The sequence below is a fragment of the Hibiscus syriacus genome, unplaced genomic scaffold (genome assembly GCF_006381635.1).
Source record: "Hibiscus syriacus cultivar Baekdansim isolate YM2019G1 unplaced genomic scaffold, ASM638163v2 tig00112343_pilon, whole genome shotgun sequence".
Taxonomy (NCBI): Eukaryota; Viridiplantae; Streptophyta; class Magnoliopsida; order Malvales; family Malvaceae; genus Hibiscus; species Hibiscus syriacus.
Window position 1 is genome coordinate 309499 of NW_024063306.1, and position 14942 is coordinate 324440.

The 14942-nt window shown below is 34.4% G+C and overlaps 4 protein-coding genes across 4 annotated transcripts; 3 read left to right on the forward strand and 1 right to left on the reverse strand.

The window, feature by feature from the left end:
- Positions 1-1745: 1745 nt before the first annotated feature.
- Positions 1746-2335, forward strand: LOC120178021 (GDSL esterase/lipase At2g03980-like). The gene is made up of 2 exons (XM_039183992.1): positions 1746-2071; positions 2145-2335. The coding sequence occupies exons 1-2, from the start codon at positions 1753-1755 to the stop codon at positions 2333-2335; spliced, it is 510 nt and encodes a 169-aa protein (XP_039039923.1). The 5' UTR covers positions 1746-1752.
- On the forward strand, positions 2293-3207 carry LOC120178022 (GDSL esterase/lipase 7-like). Its single transcript, XM_039183993.1, has 3 exons — positions 2293-2604; positions 2669-2921; positions 3023-3207. The coding sequence occupies exons 1-3, from the start codon at positions 2353-2355 to the stop codon at positions 3205-3207; spliced, it is 690 nt and encodes a 229-aa protein (XP_039039924.1). The 5' UTR covers positions 2293-2352.
- Positions 3208-7224: 4017 nt separating this feature from the next.
- Positions 7225-9456, reverse strand: LOC120178014 (amino acid transporter AVT3B-like). The gene is made up of 2 exons (XM_039183988.1): positions 8853-9456; positions 7225-8421 (listed from the first exon to the last, which is right to left on the reverse strand). Exons 1-2 carry the CDS (start codon positions 9206-9208, stop codon positions 7479-7481), a joined length of 1299 nt encoding a protein of 432 aa, XP_039039919.1. The 5' UTR covers positions 9209-9456; the 3' UTR covers positions 7225-7478.
- Positions 9457-11760: 2304 nt separating this feature from the next.
- LOC120177957 (GDSL esterase/lipase 7-like) lies at positions 11761-13404 on the forward strand. The gene is made up of 5 exons (XM_039183934.1): positions 11761-12122; positions 12196-12332; positions 12416-12655; positions 12720-12972; positions 13075-13404. The coding sequence occupies exons 1-5, from the start codon at positions 11804-11806 to the stop codon at positions 13269-13271; spliced, it is 1146 nt and encodes a 381-aa protein (XP_039039865.1). The 5' UTR covers positions 11761-11803; the 3' UTR covers positions 13272-13404.
- The last annotated feature ends 1538 nt before the right edge of the window (positions 13405-14942 follow it).

The window sequence follows — 14942 nt, forward strand, 5'->3', positions numbered from 1 at the left end:
ATTTTTAATTTTAGTTCTACTGTAATTTAGTCATTTATTTTATATGTTTTAATTTATTTTATTGTTTTTAAATATATTATTTTAATAGAATTTTCTTTTATTATATTGTTAAATATTTTTATATATATTCATAAATATATATAATAAATAGTAACTTTTAAATATTTATTTTTAATATCGAAGAAAAGGACAGTCTTAATATAACTGGATGTCCTATTCTGATATTTTAAAATTTAAAATTAAACAATATTATTTAAATTAATATTTATCAATATCAAAGAAAAGAGCTGTCTTAAGGCACCTAGAAGTTCTTTTCTGATATTTTTAAATAAATAAATATATTTTTGAAATAATAAGATTAAAAATTAAATATATTTTTGAATTTTTAAATTTTAATAATAGAGACAATTTATAATTAAAAAGTACCAATTTTGGGCGTTATAGGGGTGCTAATCCTTCCCTAAACGTAACCGACCACGAATCCCTTTTTATTATTAAAAAGAACGAATTTTTGGTTATAAACGCAGATCAGTTCATCTTTTAACTGATGTTTTCTTAAAAACTCTGTTAAAAGATAATTTTTAGGTATTCGACCTACCTAACCCAAAAGGCCGATGGCGACTCCCAAATTATTTTCAAAACCATTTATTCACATCAACTTCCCCGCAAAATTTAATATTTCGTGCCCGGACGAAAACCGGTTACGACAACTTGGCTTGCCGTTTTGTATTTATGCCAAGTATTTGGCTTGCCGTTTTGCTTTAGAATGTTTAATGTAGACAATTTATTAACAAATTTAGGTTATTTTCTATCAACAAAATTTAAAATCTTACAAAGCTAAATTGTTTTTTTAATAAATAAAGCATTCATTATTAATAATTTTGAGAGTTACAAGATAATTTTTTAAGGTGAAAATATATATTTTTCAATAAACTAGTAACTTAATTTTATTAATATCGTTTTTTTTTTTGGCTAAAATAAATTTTGAGTCATTTAATTATATGTCTGATAATAAATGAGTTATTTAAAAAAATATATAAATTACTTATTTAATTAAAATATTATTATAAATACGTCATCAATCGTTAAAACTCAATCTAATGTCTAATGTTACTTTGTATAATAACATTTTTAGTCCCAGAACTTATATATTTCTATCAATGTGACCATGATTCAAAATAATTTAATAAATTTAATCATTCATATTTAAAAATTTCATCAATTTAATCTTTTTTAGCATTGTCAAACCAAATGAATCCATTGAATTAAAACAAGAGCTGAATAAATGCATTTCGCCATAAAACGTTAGCAAGTTATTGGTAAACTATTATGAATCTAAAAAAGTAATATAACATTTCTAAGAGAAGAACATAGACTGAATTGATAGAATTTTCAAATATGAAGTGTTAAATTTATTAAATTATTTTGAATTAGGACGAAATTAATAGAATGCATAAGTGTTGGAGACTAAAACTATTATTATATCAGGTCATGCTTGTATCTGTCTAATATTTAACAGTTAGTGACATGTTTGTAATAATATTTTATTAAGTGGCTAAATTATAATGTTTAGAAAAAAAGTGAACGATTTATTACCGAATGCATAATTAAGTGAACTGGAGTGTATTTTACCTTCACGGATGTTATCGTCTCTAGGAACGTCTATATAAACAACGTGAGTTATGCAATGGAGAAACACAACACAGAATCCTACATTACAAGTATCTTCTTCTCCTCTGCTTCAAGGATACAATGAATTATGTTTCTCTTTGTTTTCTTGCCCTGTTTCTTCTTCCCCTGGGTTCATTTCATACTGATTCCAAGCGTCTACCACCGTTGCCAGTACCGCCATTCAACATCCCACAGGCTGAAATCTGCAGATATCTGGGTTTAGACTATCGTTCAATCAATCTACCAGCTCTTTATGTCTTCGGAGATTCATTTATCGATGCCGGTAACAACAACTATCTGGACACACCATCCAAAGCCAACTACGCACCCTACGGAATCGATTTCGGAGGCGTCGCGACCGGACGTCCCACTAACGGAAGAACCGTCGTCGATTTCATCGGTACGAAGCGGCTAGCTATACATCTTCTGTGTTTCCATGCTTGTTTTTGAATCTAATTTCTTTTTACCTGCAGCTCAAGTTGTTGGCTTGCCGTTTCCTCCTCCTGTTATGGGATTATCTGGATCCCAGAGGAAGATCACTACTGGTTTAAATTACGGTTCCTCTTCTGGTGGGATATTGCCTTTGCCTTCGTCTCTAACACCGATATTTGTGAGTTTTCTGTTCCATTTGGCATCAAGATTCACCTTTTCTGTACATGTTTAATTGACGTTTTCATTTGAATGCTCCATCAGGGACATGTTTTGAGCTTCGATGAACAGATACAATTGTTCAATCAGACAGTTTCGAACTTGAAGGGTCAATTCCATAGCCTCGAAAGCTTCGATTCCTACATGTCTAGGTCATTGTTCTTCGTCCATATAGGGGGCAATGACCTTGCCTTGTACTGGGAATTCGGAAAGTTACAAGAAGAGTTCTTTTCCGTGAAGAAATACACTCGGCTCTTATCGAACGAGTTGTACAGTCGATTAGAGGTAAATCACTCTCTTAAAATTTCCTCGATTAAGTTCCGAAGATCGATGTTTGATTCTCATGCAGGCTATGTATGAGCTAGGAGCAAGGAAATTCGTTGTGAACAACGCATTTCCATTCGGCTGTCAGCCTGTAAATCTTCACCAAAAAACGAACGACACTTCATTTTTGGAAGATATGAATGAAAGAGCAGCTTTATTCAATGGACGCCTCCATAAGATTCTGAGAAAACTCAACAAGTCCTTGAAAGGATCCACATTCGTGCTGTTTGACATGTACAAATTGTTTGAAGACGTTCTTGCTCAGCCCGCAGCATACGGTAAGCAATGCATGCATGCCCAACAATAATTTATTTCCTCCCGTTAAAGTTCAATAAATTTAATCTTCAATATGAAACTATACCTACGTCGCTGAATGTAGGATTCACGAACATAAATGATTCGTGTTGCATCGATGTAGCGGGGGATCAATCGCGTACGTGCCTCCCGAGCAGTGTTCCTTGCTCCGACAGAAAAAGCCATGTGTTCTTCGACCCGTTCCATCCCTCCGAGAGCATTCATTTCTTATGGTTCAGGCGGTTGTTCCAGGATAACTTACTTGAATAATTCAATCTTAAACTAATGTTTGTAACAATGTTGCAATCATATATATCAAGTTTGATCAACCTCTTGTTTCCTCTCATTATTTAAATAATTGAGTATGAATTAAATAAACTCAAAATAATTTTTTCAGGACTTTAATTCGAGTACCATATATGTCAGGATTGTGAGCATTCAATGTTAAAAGTTTGAGAGTTTATCTTGGAACAGATGCTACATTATAGTTACTCAAAATAATAAAATAATAATAATTAAATTCAAATCAAATTAATAAATATAAAAAAACGTATCCATACACATTCCGTTACAAAATTCTAGAACTCTAGATTCAGTCGCTGACATTATCATTGTTTCTGTCTATGGGATTAGCAGCCCGTAAAGCCAAGCAACCTGCATGCATGCTCTGCACTTCATCCAAAGTGCACTCAGTAAAGTATAATTGATTAAATATCTTATACATAAACTTAACTAATTTATAAGATAAACTACACATTTAATACATAAACTATTAGTTTTGGTTTGTTTTAGTATTAAAATTTTAATTTTTTCAAACCCATACTTAAAATTTAGTTTTTTTTTTTTTATTTTGGTATCTCACCGTTAAAAACTTAACGCGTTTAGTATCTAAATTATCAGTTTTGGCCCGTTTTAATACCTAAATTTTCAATCTTTTTTAAAAAACTTTAAATTAAAAACAGAGATTTAAGTGAAATCAATGTTAGTAATTCCTTTAGCTGGAGCATCAGAAAGCTTCTTAAGCTTAGTGAAGAGGCCCTCCCTATTATTTATTCTGGACTCTCTAAAACGAAAGACATATGGGAAGAAATAAGGGAATATAGAGACAAGGTTCCTTGGCAGAAAATTCTTTGGTTTCCTCTTCATATTCCTAAACATAGTATGATTTCTTGGATGATTCTCCTTGATCGGCTTCCTACTCGGGATAGACTATTCAGAATGGGGATCATCGTTTATGCATTCTATGTAATGAAGAACTTGAATCCAGAAATCACTTATTTTTTTACTGTTCTTATGCGTCTTCGATCTGGAGCTCTATCATGATCCTTTCCAGCATACGTGATAATTACAGTACTTGGGATTCAAGAATTGATGGTGCCGTTCAAAAATGGAAGGGGAAATCCTTACTTTCCATCATTCTAAGAATTGTTTGGAATGCTTTTAACTACTTGATTTGGGAGGAAAGAAACATAAGGATTTTCAAAAGTGGTTCAAAAACAACAGACCAAATCCTCCAATCTGTCAAAGAGCTTGTTCATATTCAACTTAGTGGTAAAGATATCAATAGATCTGATAATGTAAACTCTAATCTTTGTGACTATTGGGGTCTTGATTAAGTTTTTTTTTTTGGTTGTAAATAGGGGTTTCTTTCTCCCTCTTGGGATATTTGTTGTTTGTTGAACTTTATTATTGGATAATTAAATCTTACTTATCCAAAAAAAATATGATTTTGAAAGAAAAAAAATTAAATACTAAAACATATCAAAAATGATAATTTAAGTATTAAATACATAACTTACCCTAATTTTGGAGGTCGTGGGATCGAGTCCTATGGAAGGCATTTCATAATTTGGAGGTCTCCTACGGAAGTTGCTCTCAACCTAGTGTTGGGGGCAGCCTACTATCTTACCTCCCTCTTACCCCATTACATATGGGAACAAGGGACAGCCATTTTTTTTACCCTAATTTATATTTCTCATCCGTGTCCCTATGAGGATAAAGTCTAGGGGTAGGAAGTCCCATAATGTAAATCAATCCTATGTATACTATTTGTATGAGGGCTAATAAAAAAAAAGAAAGCGTCCAATTCGAGTTGTGGATCACAGATGATTAGATTAAAGTTTTGGCTTTTTAGGGGTTTCCACCACTCACTTGCCCCGTCGACAATGACTGTTATACTCTCTTTCATTTAAGTCTGTAGATTTTAAGTCTGTATAAAATTAAATAATTTAACGTAAAATTAGGGCAAGTGAAGAAAAATAATTTTACGTAAAAATGAGAAGATATTCATTAAAAAAATAAAGAGTTAATTATATTCATTTATTTTTATTTATCTGTAGATTTTAAGTCTGTAGATTTATACATAAAATTATTTAATTTTATACAGACTTAAAATCTACAGATAAATAAAAATAAATGAATATGATTAACTCTTTATTTTATTTTATTTTAATAAATATTTTCTCATTTTTTACTGTTAATCTTATACATAGATTTTCACTCATTTAATAATTCTAAATCAATATAAATAAAAAATAAAATATATATTATTGTGACCAAAGACAGAAGTATTACAGCTGATATTTTCAGGAAAAGAGTTTGTTATTTATCTTAATTTTTTTTTGAATAATTAAAATTTTATTACCCAAAATCAACCTGTACAGCAACAAGATACAAAAGAATCAGGGCTAAGTAGCGGTGATCAACAACACAAAAACAAATATCACCCTATATTCCAATTCCTAAAAAGAGTAATATTAACATTATCATTGCTATTGAATTTTCTATTGCTTAAGTGCAGTCCAATTATATCTCTGATGTCATGGAATAATTATTGAGCATTCTTGGATCTACCCTGGAACATTCGCCTGTTTCTTTCTTCCCACGGTAAGTAGATAGTGGTATTAAAAGATAGCTTCAAAATTAGAGTTAGCATTGATTTGCCTTTCCAAGTAGTGGAAGCCCTTGCACAAAAAGTGTCCCACGGACAAGGGTAGAAGTGAAGTCCTGAGAGGGAAAAAATATTTTTCCAGATTGATGTAGCCATAGTACAGAGCAGAAAAATATGATCCCTTGTTTCCAAAGGATCATCACAGAAAATACATTTGCAGTCAGTGATTAGTCCCATACGGTTGAGTCTTTCTCTTGTAGGAAGTCTATCAAGCAAAGTCATCCAAGAGATTAAACTATGCTTAGGAATGTGCATGGGAAACCAGATAATTTTCTGCCAGGAGACAATAGCTTTCTTTAATCTAATAGCATCCCAAACTGTTGTACTTGTCGTAATTCCAACGTCCAGTACAGGACGAGCTTCTTGTCTTAATTTTAGAAGTTCCTTAAATTTATCTTAATTTTATATTTTTCATTTCAACCCATTAATACATTTTTATTTTATCCTAGATTATATTATTAATAGAAAAATATTTTAATGAAAACGTATAATCTACACCATGGTCCAATAGTACGTATGAATAACACTATTATTTCCCCCTAAAAACCAATTAAAATGTTTTTAAAAAATCAACATTCTTAAGAGAAGAACTTGATTTTTTTTTTTTTAAAAGGAAAATTAATCCATGGCATTGGGACCAGCACAAGCTTTGATAGCAGGGTTCCATACCCATTGCACCAAAAATTTCCTTCCGTTATTGCCATTCAAGTCTTCCCTTTCCCATCTCTCATAACTTGACCGATATACTCTCCGCCGCCGCCTGTTCCGTAAAATTTTTAGAGTATAAATATGAATCAATAGGATAAAAAATAACGATTTAATTAAAAATAATAATAATATTTTTAAGAAAATTATATTATTATTCTCGGGTCGGGTAAAGTCATAGTTTTTTCACCTTCTATCCGAACTCAACCCCTTCCGACTCTATCCTTACAAATTGACCTGACTCAAATTCGATTTTTTTTTAAAAAAAATTAGACCCTATCAAAGCGGGTTGAATCAAGACAGCTGCAAATGAAAATGTAGGCACACACACTGTCGCTGATACTCAACCTCTCTTGGGTTTTTAAAGATGAGAGTAATCAAAATCATCTGAATTTAAAATATTTTTGAAATAGAGAAATTATTAAATGATTTAAACAGTAAAAGAGAATATTTTTGTTGTAAGGATCTCGACTTTGAATAATTATATCTAAGTAATTACGTTTATAAATAGCTTGCGACGTTTTTTTTATATAAATAAATAGCTTGCAACGTTGAATACCGAAAAGGGATGACTTTTAGGTAAAACAAAGTATCAATCTTGAAAGCAACTTGAATAGCTGCATTGCACATAGATGTTGTAATATCATACAGCGTATGTAATAGGTAATGGTGATAAACTGATAATAGCACAAGTAATGTCCCACACTAGGCTATCGACGACTCACACTTGCGTCGAATTGCCGGTCCTTTACATACATGATTAAAGAAAATAAGCAGGCAGTATATCGAGAAGAAGCTCAAAACATCACCTCCATTTCGACACTGCACTTGCACGCCTTCACGGATAAAAAACCTCCATGAAAGCGGACTAAAGGCCGATGTACCACTACACCTTGACGGAGAAAATCTCCACGAGAGCTGACCAAGTTCCCGAAACTCCAAGAACAATGCCCAAGGTCACGATCCCAACGTCCACGGTCCATCCTTTCCACCCGAGCTCTTCCTTGAACACCAGTAAATGAAACAGAGCTGGCAATACGAACCCCAAGCTGCAGCACACGCTGCTTCCGACCAAAGACAAGAAATCGGCGAAATTCGGGATGAACAAAGCTACCAGACTTACAATCAAAACCAGCAGCCATCTAAGCCACAAGCAGTAGCATCCTCCCCAAAACCGCCTCTCTACAATCTCATAAACAGGGTTCATCATCAACGGGAAAGTAAAGAACAAGTTGATGCACAGGCCTAGCTGAACCATAGTGCTGATCCAACCTGCCCCCAAGTTGGCAGTAATAATGTCTTTGGTTTCGGCACCGAACGCAAGATAACCAAGCGCTCCGAATGCTCCATATATCAAAGAAATCAAACCCATGCTAAGTGCCAATATCTTGCCAAACTTGGTGGCATCCTTCATCTCGGATTCTATCGGAAAAACCATACCCATCCCTTCAAAAGAATATACAGCCACACCCATGCCATAGAAGAAAACGGAGAGACCCCCGAAAGCGATAACCTCATGGCTTCGCTTCAACATAAGTTGCACATCCTCAACCAACACCACTGCTATTGCCCCAAGATCAACGACATCGGCAAAAATACTCAATGGAGCTAAATGAGTTAAAGTCGGAACAGAATTCAATCCCAATTGAAAAGGAAAACATCCCCATACATACAAACTCTTCGCCGTAAAACTCGACATCCCCAAGCTTAAGCTCGAAGCCACGGATACTTGACCGTTGAAAAGATTGGTCAGAGTGTTGGCGATGAATATAAGGTACCCAACACAGAATCCAGCTTGAGAGAGAACAATAAGAACGTCGACAACAAACCTGTCGATCCATTATTAAACAAAATCAGTTCCTCGTTGGAAGATTATTAAATCTGGTTCCCACTTCCCAGGTGAATAAGGCATAGATCAACAAGAATTCAGTCGTTCATTTTTTAGTTTTAACTGTTGAAAGAGGAACCGATAATTAGAAAACCATACAAGTCATTTGTGTTTCTTAATCATAAAATTAGCCAAATTAATCACAATTTCCACAAGAACACAGTCTAAAGCCTCGGCTCAGGCAAGAACAATAAAGCAGAAACTTCATTGATCTACCAAATAACATAATCAACAACAGCCTAAGATGCCAACAGGAACTTACTTTTAGTACCTAAACCCAATTTAATTATCAATTTAGTGTTTCACATCTCAAAAGAAATTTACCCCAAAAGCTAGACAGAATCGAGAAACCTAGCCAAAACAAGAACGAACCTGCCGAAGGCGCCGCAAACAGCGTAACCCAGATCGCCAAAAGAAGAAATCTTGGCAAAACCATTTTCAAAAGACTCGAGCTTCCGGCGGGTGTGAATCAAAAGCATCATGCAGTAGGTGCTCAAGCCTGCGACGGAGAAAAGCAAGAGCAGACCCATGGCCCATCCGGTCCTCTTGAAGGCGTAAGGCAAACCCAAAACCCCAGCACCAACTATGGCTATCAAAACATTGGCAAAAGTCTTGGATTTCGACGACAAAGGCTTCCCTTTACCGATAAGAGGCGTGTCTTCTCTCGGCAAAGGAGACTTGAGGTTATTCGACGATGAAGACGCGATCGGTTGCTTTTCGAACACCATAGTTGTCGATTGATTCTCAATGACACGAAATCAAAATTAAAAAACCAGAAAGAAGGAAAGAAAAACAAAAGTACCCAGACTGTTTTTTCTTCCTTTTTTTCCTGCAGAAACTTTAAATGCAAAATATTTCGATTATAAAGGTTTTTGACTCAAACGAAAGAAGGGAGACGATGAGACTCGATGTTTAAAAATGGAGAAAATTTGTTTCTTTAAAAGAAAGAAAGGAACAATCAGTAGCAGTTTCTTTGAATTGTTAGCCGCTGAATTGGGAAAGAAGCAAAAGAAAGATTTTATATAGTGTTAGGCTGCTCGAAACGACGCCGTGTATCTGCTGTCGTGGAAATGGCGGACCCGACTGTAGTTCCGTAAATTGTACGGTTGTCGGTGAGCTGTCAGCACGGAATTTTAGCAACCAGCCGGCCACCAAGCCAAATGAATGAGCCATTGTTTTCGAGTGGACCCGACCCATTATGTCCTTATTAGATCTTAGTATTAGAGTTTAAATTAGATTCCATTTAGTATTTTTCCGGCTTAATTTTCAAATAAGTGCCCAAACTATATTTCTTGTGTTAAATAGGTGCCTACATTATTTTTTTTGCCTATCCTGGTGTCTAACGTTACCCCTTTAAGTATACGGGCTGTTAACAGCGTTAACTTTCCAGTTAAGTGACACGTGTCATAATTTGGTAATTTTAAAAAAAGAAAACATATAAATTTTACAAATAACCCCTAAACTTTAAAACCTTAATTTAAACCCCTATACCCATGTCGACCGTTGTCCTTTGCCGTCAAAGAAGCTCCACCCAACCTCCTCTTCCCCTAGTGACCAAAATCCCTATGAAATCGTGACCAGTTGACAACCCGATCGACGAAAAATCAACATTTTAAATCTCACGAACCCTTGGGTGAAAATCGCAATCCCACGTGATTACGAAAATGAACCGACGACAACTACAACGACATATAACTAGGATGACGACAATGACTACGCCGGCTGCAGTGTTAGTGGTTGGAAAGGGCGCCAGTAGCAGATTAAAGTTAGGATTTGGGATTTTGGGACTGTTTTATAATATAAGGAAAGTTACGTATTTTTTATAAATATAATATTAAAAAAAACTAAAAATATATTTTAAAATTATCAGATTGTGACATGTGTCACTTAACAGTAAAACTAACGGCGTTGACGACTCAGACATCTAAAGTGATAACATTTTGTAATTTTGGGCATCTGGATTGGCTAAAAAATAATGTAGGCACCTATTCGACACAAAAAATATAATTTGGGCACTTATTTCCCCCATTAAGCTTTTTTTTACATAGGTAATTAAAAAAATATTTTTTATTATAGAAAATATTATATTTTAAATCTATGTAATTTTATGTTTTTTATATTCTATTAATAATAATATTAATTAAATTAAATTAAATAGATTGTGTATTATTATATTTTGTTATAATTTAATCATTAAATTAGTATTAATATGATATTATTTGTATAAGAAAGGGAAGCCTAAAGAGAGACAACTTAATTTAAGACTAAAGAAAGGCGCACGAAAAATATTATAAAAATCATAACATTTTAGGTTGTACGTAACTTAAAATGTCAAGATTTTTTCTTTCAGTTGAAAACATTTTTAATAACATATTCGATTGATAACAAAAGAAAATATTATGTTTTTCATAATATTTTCGATTGAATAAAAATATTAAAAAAATAAATTTTAAATTTTACTCAACTTAAAATATTATAATTTTTATAATATGTTTATCGTATTTATTTACTGTTGTTTTTTAGCCATAAATTAGGCTGTCCTATAAGAGACCTACAAGTGGAAAGACGCGGAGAAATGGTGGAATAAGAAAAGCTTGACCTGGATCGCGTGATTGATGTATCTTTTACGTATGATTGGGTGTTATAAGGTTTTTTCTTAATAAAAAAAAATTACAAAGTTGTAAGAAACATGCATATTACGTGTCTGATTAATGGCCTTACGATGGAGCAAATGTCAAAAGTGTCGGCCTTTGTATTTTCAATTTGCAGTGGTGGTTTACAAATTGTCATCTTATACGCGTGTCTCTCTTTTTTATTTTTAAATATTAGGTTATAAAAATAATAATATTTTTAGGGTAAATTACATCGGATACTATTAAACTTTAGACGTTGTATCATCTATACTGTTTAACTTTTAATTTTACTAACTATAATATTAAATTTTTTATTTTTATTTCAATTATATCACTGAACTATTAAATAATAAATGGCACAATGACCTAGAAACGTCACTGAAACGATGTAGTTATGATATGATTATTAACAATTTAATAGCTCACTTGTATAATTGAAATAAAAATCAAATTTTAATATTATAATTAATAAAATTAAAAGTTTAGTGATATGAACGATATAATGTTTAGAAAAAAAGTGAACGATTTATTACCGAGTTCATAATTAAGTGAACTGGAGTGTATTTTACCCTTCACGGATGTTATCATCTCTAGGAACGTGTATATAAACAACGTGAGTTATGCAATGGAGAAACACAACACAGCACCCTACATTACAAGTATCTTCTTCTCCTCTCCTTCAAGGATACAATGAATTATGTTTCTCTTTGTTTTCTTGCCCTGTTTCTTCTTCCCCTGGGTTCATTTCATACTGATTCCAAGCGTCTACCACCGTTGCCAGTACCGCCATTCAACATCCCACAGGCTGAAATCTGCAGATATCTGGGTTTAGACTATCGTTCAATCAATCTACCAGCTCTTTATGTCTTCGGAGATTCATTTATCGATGCCGGTAACAATAACTATCTGGACACAACATCCAAAGCCAACTACGCACCCTACGGAATCGATTTCGGAGGCGTCGCGACCGGACGTCCCACTAACGGAAGAACCGTCGTCGATTTCATCGGTACGAACCGGCTAGCTATACATCTTCTGTGTTTCCATGCTTGTTTTTTAATCTAATTTCTTTTTACCTGCAGCTCAAGTTGTTGGTTTGCCGTTTCCTCCTCCTGTTATGGGATTATCTGGATCCCAGAGGAAGATCACTACCGGTTTAAATTATGGTTCCTCTTCTGGTGGGATATTGCCTTTGCCTTCGTCTCTAGCACCGATATTTGTGAGTTTTCTGTTCCATTTGGCATCAAGATTCACCTTTTCTGTACATGTTTAATTGACGTTTTCATTTGAATGCTCCATCAGGGACATGTTTTGAGCTTCGATGAACAGATACAATTGTTCAATCACACAGTTTCGAACTTGAAGGGTCAATTCCATAGCCTCGAAAGTTTCGATTCCTACATGTCTAGTTCATTGTTCTTCGTCCATATAGGGGGCAATGACCTTGCCTTGTACCGGGAATTAGGAAAGTTACACGAAGAGTTATTTTCCGTGAAGAAATACACTCTGCTCTTATCGAACGAGTTATACAGTCGATTAGAGGTAAATCACTCTCTTAAAATTTCCTCGATTAAGTTCCGAAGATCGATGTTTGATTCTCATGCAGGCTATGTATGAGCTAGGAGCAAGGAAATTCGTTGTGAACAACGCATTTCCATTCGGCTGTCAGCCTGTAAATCTTCACCAAAAAACGAACGACACTTCATTTTTGGAAGATATGAATGAAAGAGCAGCTTTATTCAATGGACGCCTCCATAAGATTCTGAGAAAACTCAACAAGTCCTTGAAAGGATCCACATTCGTGCTGTTTGACATGTACAAATTGTTTGAAGACGTTCTTGCTCAGCCCGCAACATACGGTAAGCAATGCATGCATGCCCAAACAATAATTTATTTCCTCCCGTTAAAGTTCAATAAATTTAATCTTCAATATAAAACTATACCTATGTCGCTGAATGTAGGATTCACGAACATAAATGATTCGTGTTGCATCGATGTAGCGGGGGATCAATCGCGTACGTGCCTCCCGAGCAGTGTTCCTTGCGCCGACAGAAAAAGTCATGTGTTCTTCGACCCGTTCCATCCCTCCGAGAGCATTCATTTCTTATGGTTCAGGCGGTTGTTCCAGGATAACTTACTTGACCTAATTCAATCTTAAACTAATGTTTTGTAACAATGTTGCAATCATATATATCAAGTTTGATCAACCTCTTGTTTCCTCTCATTATTTAAATAATTGAGTATGAATTAAATAAACTCAAAATAATTTTTTCAGGACTTTAATTCGAGTACCATATTGTAGACACCCGTTTTTGACCGGACTTATATATATATACATTATTTATTGTTATTATTATTAATATTTTTAATTTTATTTTTTTTGCAAGCCCCACTATCTACCATTACCTCACCCACTCAAACACCCAACAACCTCCACTACTCTCACTTTGATCACCCACTTCGCACGTTTTCTTACTTTTTTTTCCTCTCAAAAGGAAAGTGGAGAGCTTCATCAGATAAGGGGCCTTGCTATTTATTTAAAGAAAACTTGAGATTGACGGGGGAGGGGGGATATAGCTCAAAGATGCGGAAATCCCGACGCCTCCAAAGATTCTAAATAATCGTACTAAAAAGTGGCGGCCGTTTTGCGTTTGACATTCTCTTGCAGTATAGTTGCAAGTACATTTCCAGCTTGCTTCTCAGGCGGTTCAACGTTCAAGGTGTCGACCCACCCCTTTAGCATCCAACTCCACAATTATTCTTGTACCCGCCTCGTTTAGATTCTCCGCATCTCGTTTGTGATGAACATTTATCATTGGAAAAGTTGAGATGAAAGCGGTGAAGCCATCGGCTATTACTTCAACAAAGACTAAATGGGTTTGAACGTTATCGAAAGTTCTTCGCCTTCATGTTGCTACTGCCGAGATTGTCCCTGACGATTGAGTTCAGAAAGTTAAGCCAAAAGAAACCAGGGAACGACCAGTAGGTTTATCGACATCCGAATGGACTGTGCGTTGTTGGTTTGGCTTCGACTCACTCGACATTTAAGGATAAAGCCAAGGAAAAGAGAAAGAAGTTGGAGCTGAGGACATTGTCGCTTCGACAAGAGATAGATAGCAACATGGTCGCTCTAGAGACTCTTTCAAGGGAAGGTTATGGCAGTAACAACAAATGAAACTCTTTGAGGCGTAAAATCAAACATGTAGAGAGCACCGTTGTTAGCTCAGATAATGCAACATTTCCATGAACATTCCAAAAAGGATGTGGACAAAGGTGTCATTTGTCAACTGGAACTTGATGAAGCAATGATCAAACAATTCAAGGATGCAATTGAGAACATCTATTGGTTTGAATGCTTCGTAGGTATGTTTTGCTTCTTATTATTTTACATGCATGGTAGGTCTAAAATGATATTAATACTTGATAGAACAATTGAGTACTTAAAATTGCTGGATCTTAAAGCATCTGACGCGTGGATCTCTCGGTAGAAGAATAGGTGTTTTCTCTGTTTGGCAATTTGGACATGTGGTGACCAACAAGAAATCCACTGGATAAAATGTTATACACATTTTTGGGATTACAAGGAAATTCATGGACTTAATAGATGTTTAGTGGATGAGTTACTGCTGCATTACATTCTCCTTCTTTGATTTATTTGTTTTATTTATTTAATTAATTTTCATTTAATATTTCTTTTATTATACCATCTAACATATTTTTAACCTTTTTTAGTAGTACTTTCAACCCATCAACAGTAAGTAATTTGAATCGAATATTTTAAATTATAATTATAATTTTAATTTTCACTATTAAAACAACCGGCGAATTA